Genomic DNA, 7,633 nt, shown 5'->3' on the forward strand with positions numbered 1-7,633 from the left:
CAAGTTTCAGCAGAATCAGTGGAGATTGGTGGAAATTGCTTCATAATGTGATGAAATGTCACAGATATTTTAATTGTGTTTTGTGTTTTTATAGACGAATTGATTGTTGTTATTGAGAAGGGTCACCTGTTGTGTTATGGTGAACGGTCTCCTGTTGTGTTATGGTGAAGGGTCTCCTGTTGTGTTATGGTGAAGGGTCTCCTGTTGTGTTATGGTGAAGGGTCTCCTGTTGTGTTATGGAGAAGGGTCTCCTGTTGTGTTATGGTGAAGGGTCTCCTGTTGTGTTATGGTGAAGGGTCTCCTGTTGTGTTATGGTGAAGGGTCTCCTGTTTTGTTATGGTGAAGGGTCTTCTGTTGTGTTATGGTGAAGGGTCTTCTGTTGTGTTATGGTGAAGGATCTCCTGTTGTGTTATGGTGAAGGGTCTCCTGTTGTGTTATGGTGAAGGGTCTCCTGTTGTGTTATGGTGAAGGGTCTCCTGTTGTGTTATGGTGAAGGGTCTCCTGTTGTGTTATGGTGAAGGGTCTCCTGTTGTGTTATGGTGAAGGATCTCCTGTTGTGTTATGGTGAAGGGTCTCCTGTTGTGTTATGGTGAAGGATCTCCTGTTGTGTTATGGGGAAGGGTCTCCTGTTGTGTTATGGTGAAGGGTCTTCTGTTGTGTTATGGTGAAGGATCTCCTGTTGTGTTATGGTGAAGGGTCTACTGTTGTGTTATGGTGAAGGGTCTCCTGTTGTATTATGGTGAAGGATCTCCTGTTGTGTTATTGTGAAGGGTCTACTGTTGTGTTATGGAGAAGGGTCTCCTGTTGTGTTATGGTGAAGGGTCTCCTGTTGTGTTATGGTGAAGGGTCTCCTGTTGTGTTATGGTGAAGGGTCTCCTGTTGTGTTATGGTGAAGGGTCTACTGTTGTGTTATGGTGAAGGGTCTTCTGTTGTGTTATGGTGAAGGGTCTTCTGTTGTGTTATGGTGAAGGGTCTCCTGTTGTGTTATGGTGAAGGGTCTCTTGTTGTGTTATGGTGAAGGGTCTCCTGTTGTGTTATGGTGAAGGGTCTCCTGTTGTGTTATGGTGAAGGGTCTCCTGTTGTGTTATGGTGAAGGGTCTCTTGTTGTGTTATGGTGAAGGGTCTCCTGTTGTGTTATGGTGAAGGGTCTCCTGTTGTGTTATGGTGAAGGGTCTCCTGTTGTGTTATGGTGAAGGGTCTCCTGTTGTGTTATGGTGAAGGGTCTACTGTTGTGTTATGGTGAAGGATCTCCTGTTGTGTTATAGTGAAGGGTCTCCTGTTGTGTTATGGAGAAGGGTCTCCTGTTGTGTTATAGTGAAGGGTCTCCTGTTGTGTAATAGTGAAGGGTCTCCTGTTGTGTTATGGTGAAGGATCTCCTGTTGTGTTTTTCTAGTCACTTGTTAACAAAAATTATTTGTTATCGCTCTGTATGTTTTCGTACAGTCGTGGATGTTTGGCCTCTTGTTTTGTAATTTAATTTCTCCTGATTTTATTTGTGATTTACACTTTTTCTGCATTTTTATTAAATTTGCATTGGACTGTGCTGCAGTTTTGAACGCTGGTGATTCTCTGTGGATTTATTGAGTCCTTGAAAATATTGTGCATAGTAATTCCTTTATTTGTTGCAACTTCAATCACGAAAGTTGTCAGGTATTGGTGGATGCTGGTGGGGCCCTCTGATGTATTATTGTACAACCAACAGTTAAGTTTAGTGGTTAACGTTCGTGTGGAGGCCTACGGTAACGTTCGTGTGGAGGCCTACGGTAACGTTCGAGTGGAGGCCTACGGTAACGTTCGAGTGGAGGCCTACGATAACGTTCGTGTGGAGGCCTACGATAACGTTCGTGTGGAGGCCTACGGTAACGTTCGAGTGGAGGCCTACGGTAACGTTCGTGTGGAGGCCTACGGTAACGTTCGTGTGGAGGCCTACGGTAACGTTCGTGTGGAGGCCTACGGTAACGTTCGTGTGGAGGCCTACGGTAACGTTCGTGTGGAGGCCTACGGTAACGTTCGTGTGGAGGCCTACGATAACGTTCGTGCGGAGGCCTACGATAACGTTCGTGTGGAGGCCTACGATAACGTTCGTGTGGAGGCCTACGGTAACGTTCGTGTGGAGGCCTACGGTAACGTTCGTGTGGAGTCCTACGATAACGTTCGTGTGGAGGCCTACGATAACATTTGTGTGGAGGCCTACGATAACGTTTGTGTGGAGGCCTACGATAACGTTCGCGTGGAAGCCTACGATAACGTTCGCGTGGAGGCCTACGATAACGTTTGTGTGGAGGCCTACTATAACGATCGTGTGGAGGCCTACGATAACGTTCGTGTGGATGCCTACGATAACGTTTGTGTGGAGGCCTACGATAACGTTTGTGTGGAGGCCTGAAATACTTGATGGTGAGGTAGAAGTGGGACCTGCATAAGTAGTGAGCAATATGTAATGAACATAAGTACCTAATGGAACAAAGGTACATAATGGAACAAAGGTACACATGGAACAAAGGTACATTGTGGAACAAAGGTACACATGGAACAAAGGTACATTGTGGAACAAAGGTACACATGGAACAAAGGTACACATGGAACAAAGGTACATAATGGAACAAAGGTACATATGGAACAAAGGTACATTGTGGAACAAAGGTACACATGGAACAAAGGTACATAATGGAACAAAGGTACATATTGAAACAAAGGTACATAATGGAACAAAGATACATATTGAAGAAAAGGTACAAAATGGAACAAGGGTACATAATGGAACAAAGATACATAATGGAACATAGGTACATAATGGAACGTGGGTACATAATGGAACATATGTACATAATGGAACATATGTACATAATGGAACAAAGAAACATAATGGAACAAAGGTACATAATGGAATATAGGTACATAATGGAACAAAGGTACATAATGGAACGAAGGTGCATAATGGAACAAACGTACATAATTAAACAAAGGTATATAATGGAAAATAGGTACATAATGGAACAAAGGTACATAATGGAACATAGGTACATAATGGAACAAAGGTACATAATGGAACATAGATACATAATGGAACAAAGGTACATAATGGAACAAAGGTACATAATGGAACAAAGATGCATAATGGAACAAAGGTGCATAATGGAACAAAGGTACATATTGGAACAAAGGAACATAATGGAAATAGGTACATAATGGAACAAAGATACATAATGGAACAAATGTGCATAATGGAACAAAGGTACATAAAGGAAGATAGGTACATAATGGAACAAAGTTACATAATGGAACATAGGTACATAATGGAACAAATGTACATAATGGAACAAAGGTACATAATGGAACATAGGTACACAATGGAACAAAGGGACATAATGGAACATAGATACATAATGGAACATGGATACATAATGGAACAAAGGTACATAATGGAATGAAGGTACATAATGAAACATAGGTACATAAGGGAACAAAGGTACAATGGAACATAGGTACATAATGGAACAAAGGTATATAATGGAACATAGGTACATAATGGAACAAAGGTATATAATGGAACATAGGTACATATTGAAACAAAGGTACCTAATGGAGCATAGATACATAATGGAACAAAGGTACATAATGGAACAAATGTACATAATGGAACATAGGTACATAATAGAACAAAGGTACATATTGAAACAAAGGTACATAATGTAACATATGTACATAAGGGAACAAAGGTACTTAATATAACAAAGGGACATAATGGAACATAGGTTCCATTAGTGAACAGTTTTTTTTTAATAAATTACCCTAAGTGGCTATTGATAATTGGGACTCGCTCGCACAAGTGTTGAAGTAATTCACTAAAATAGTTTAGTCATTTAACGGTGATTGCATAAACCAATAGTGTCTACTAGCCGAACATTACTGATCTTGCGAGCTAGAATGAGGCTGTTACAATGGAAATTAAAGTAGTCATCTTTTGGGACCTGTAACTTTGAAAAGTCCTTAAATCAAGAGAAACATATATACCGAGATGTACACCAGATTACACTGCATGGCGTGTCCTCCTCTCCCTCGGCCTGTCGCAGTAGTGAAGATTGATGCGGCCGTAAGAGGAACCTCTGTCGATGTGGAGAGTAGAGTGTCACTGCCGATAACCAGAGGATAATATCACTGTTGATAACCAGAGGGTAATATCACTGTTGATAACCAGAGGGTAATATCACTGTTGATAACCAGAGGGTAATATCACTGTTGATAACCAGAGGGTAATATCACTGTTGATAACCAGAGGGTAATATCACTGTTGATAACCAGAGGGTAATATCACTGTTGATAACCTGAGGGTAATATCACTGTTGATAACCAGAGGGTAATATCACTGTTGATAACCTGAGGGTAATATCACTGTTGATAACCAGAGGGTAATATCACTGTTGATAACCAGAGGGTAATATCACTGTTGATAACCAGAGGGTAATATCCCTGTTGATAACCAGAGGGTAATATCACTGTTGATAACCAGAGGGTAATATCACTGTTGATAACCAGAGGGTAATATCACTGTTGATAACCAGAGGATAATATCACTGTCGATAACCAGAGGTTAATATCACTGCCGATAACCAGAGGGTAATATCACTGTTGATAACCTGAGGGTAATATCACTGTTGATAACCAGAGGGTAATGTCACTGCCGATAACCAGAGGGTAATATCACTGTTGATAACCAGAGGTTAATTTCACTGCCGATAACCAGAGGGTAATATCACTGTCGATAACCAGAGGGTAATATCACTGCCGATAACCAGAGGGAAGGGTCACTGTCGATAACAAGAGAACACAGTCACTGTCGGTAACCAGATAGCAGAGTCACTGTCGATAACCAGAGTCCAGAGTCACTGTCGATAACCAGAAAAGAGTCACTGTCGATAACCAGAGACTAGATTCACTGTCGATAACCAGAAAACAGAGTTACTGTCGATAACCAGAGGAGAGTCGTTGTCAATAACCAGAGAGGAAAGTCACTGTTGATAACCAGAGACTAGATTCACTGTCGATAACCAGAGAGGAGACTCACTGTCGATAACCAGAGGAGAGTCGCAAGCGGAACGAATGAGGAGAGTCCCCGATGACAACCAGAATGGATAGTCACAAGTACAGAGGAGAAGTTCCTTGTCATTATAAAGCAATTAGGTTAGTTTATTGACTATATCGAAGTAGCGTAAATTGAGACTAGAACCGTGCGCAGCACCTGAACAGGTGAGCTTATTAGGCCCTCCTGCTCAGGTGTGCACAGGTGTCTAGTCTCAAGGGGTTCTGGGGGATTCCCCAAGTGTGTGTGGCGCGCCGGCCACGCGTCACTTAAGCGAGGGTCATGTTGGAGTAGGGGTGGGTGGGTTATGTCATGATATGTGGTCATGTAGGGAGAGTAAAGGAAGAGGAATGTTGAAGAGAAGAGGAGAGGAATAGTAGTAGATGAATATGTATGAGTATGTACCGTAGAGTTAATCCTCTGTGTAGATAGAACGATGGAGGAGTATACCCTCACAGTATACCCAAAATTTGCCAGTGCAGGCTATTAAACACATGGCTCTGTATGACTAACCATCCTGCGAGATGGGGACTTGTATTACCACTGCTACCTTATTCAATCTTGTGTTGTTGATATCCTCAAAATACATCCGGAGTCTGCCTGTGCAGACCGCTTATCACATGCCTCTGTATGGCTAACCATCCTGTGTGATGGGGATTTTTTAGCATCACCTAGTTAGCTTTTTTGACACACTGTACTCCACTTCATATAGTCTAGGGTAGCTGCACTAATGCAGATGTACCTCATATCCTAATAAAAAAAAAAAAAAAAAAAAAAAACGATGGAGGAATCGAAAACTTCTCTTGGAAGATCGACAGCAAGAACCTCATACTCCCAATTATAAATGACCTAATTGATGCACAGAGTAAAGGGTCTCGAATCTCCTTTGTATGGATACCTTCACACATAAATATAACCCATCATAATGAGACAGACATTGCAGCCAAATTAGCGTGTAACAAGTCTGAAGTTGAATTAGATCTAGGTATCCCCATCTCTGCCGTCAAAACTGTATTGGTCCAAACATTCAGATCTGATAGGAAAGAACTTACTGACTCCCAACAACCTGAAAGTACTAGTATAAAAAGCTATGATTTGTTCAGATCTGAAAGCTACATCTATGGACAGCACAAAACGTCCACTAGACTGTGCGACACAGTGGTTGCAAAGATCAGGTTGGGTTACCGTTACCTGTGGTAGGTGGCTGCAGGTGACGGGTCTCCCAATCCTGAGCACTCCAGTTGCAAACTCTGTGAGCAGGAACTACGGCATGATCTCCCGCACTACATCACTGAATGCCCAGTTATTAGACATTTCAGACCAGTTGGCATGAGGTACCTGGAGCTTTGCAATTACTTTATTCACTCTCGTATTCTTGAAGATATCCTCACAGTATACCCAAAATTTGCCAGTGCAGGCTATTAAACACATGGCTCTGTATGACTAACCATCCTGCGAGATGGGGACTTGTATTACCACTGCTACCTTATTCAATCTTGTGTTGTTGATATCCTCAAAATGCATCCGGAGTCTGCCAGTGCAGACCGCTTGTCACATGCCTCTGTATAACTAACCATCCTGTGTGATGGGGATTTTTTAGCATCACCTAGTTAGGTTTTTTTTGACACACTGTACTCCACTTCATATAGTCTAGGGTAGCTGCACTAATGCAGATGTACCTAATGTGTTAAAAAAAAAAACGATGGATAGATAGATAGGTGCGAGTATGTGGTTATGTAGAGGAGGGAGGCCCCCCCCCCCCCCTTACCCGGGAAGGATATGTTGGGGAGGGAGGGGTCCCCCCTAGCCGAGAGGGTAGGATACCAGGCTCATAAGATGGGTATCAGGGGAGAAGGAGGAGAAAGGGAGCGAGGGGAACAGGCGGCTTGTTTGTGTGTGATAGTGGAGACACGTGATAGTGGAGACATTATTTTTCTTAAAGAATGTCTGTTTTATGTAAGGAAAGAACCGTTTAACCTTTTCTCTCACCCAATCCAGTTGTGTCGGCGGTGTTCAATGACGGTAATTAGTTAGCCGTCAGACAGGGTCGTGTTAGCGGTGGGGGACATCTCACCGTCAAATGGTGTGTGACAATGGTTTTTCTGTACACCGTGTGTGGATCTCCCTCCCCCCTTCACCCTCACATCTGGCTTGCTTCTAGAGCGAAGCGTATAATGTCCACATTGCCCTGAGGTTAGCACCAGGGTGTAGTAGCAACAGGAGTGTGTTGCTCACTCCTCTCACCCTTGCCTGTGTGGGTCAGTGTGAGGTGTCCCATGCATTGTCTCGGATGTTCCGCGCTTGACTGACCCGTATTGGCATCAGCTGGTAGGGTCATATGTCCCTCCCCCACCCCCCGCACCCCTCCGTGCAGGTGACAGACTCCATCAGTCACGCGACAATTTCACACACTTCACATTACCTTAGTCCGCGGGTCTGGAGGTGTCGGATAACCTCTTGAGAGAGTTTGACATAAGTGTAGCGTAGTGGTACCACACACCATAGCCAGAAGGTGGTGTTTTCACACTACTGAGTGAATGAATGAATATATGC

The 7,633-nt window shown here is 43.1% G+C and overlaps 1 protein-coding gene across 1 annotated transcript; it reads left to right on the top strand.

The window, feature by feature from the left end:
* The first annotated feature begins 1,660 nt into the window (after positions 1 to 1,660).
* On the top strand, positions 1,661 to 2,386 carry LOC123749288 (coiled-coil domain-containing protein 8-like). Its single transcript, XM_045731396.2, has one exon. It carries the CDS (start codon positions 1,661 to 1,663, stop codon positions 2,384 to 2,386), a length of 726 nt encoding a protein of 241 aa, XP_045587352.2.
* Positions 2,387 to 7,633: the final 5,247 nt, after the last annotated feature.

This window comes from Procambarus clarkii, chromosome 47, assembly GCF_040958095.1.
Source record: "Procambarus clarkii isolate CNS0578487 chromosome 47, FALCON_Pclarkii_2.0, whole genome shotgun sequence".
Taxonomy (NCBI): domain Eukaryota; kingdom Metazoa; phylum Arthropoda; class Malacostraca; order Decapoda; family Cambaridae; genus Procambarus; species Procambarus clarkii.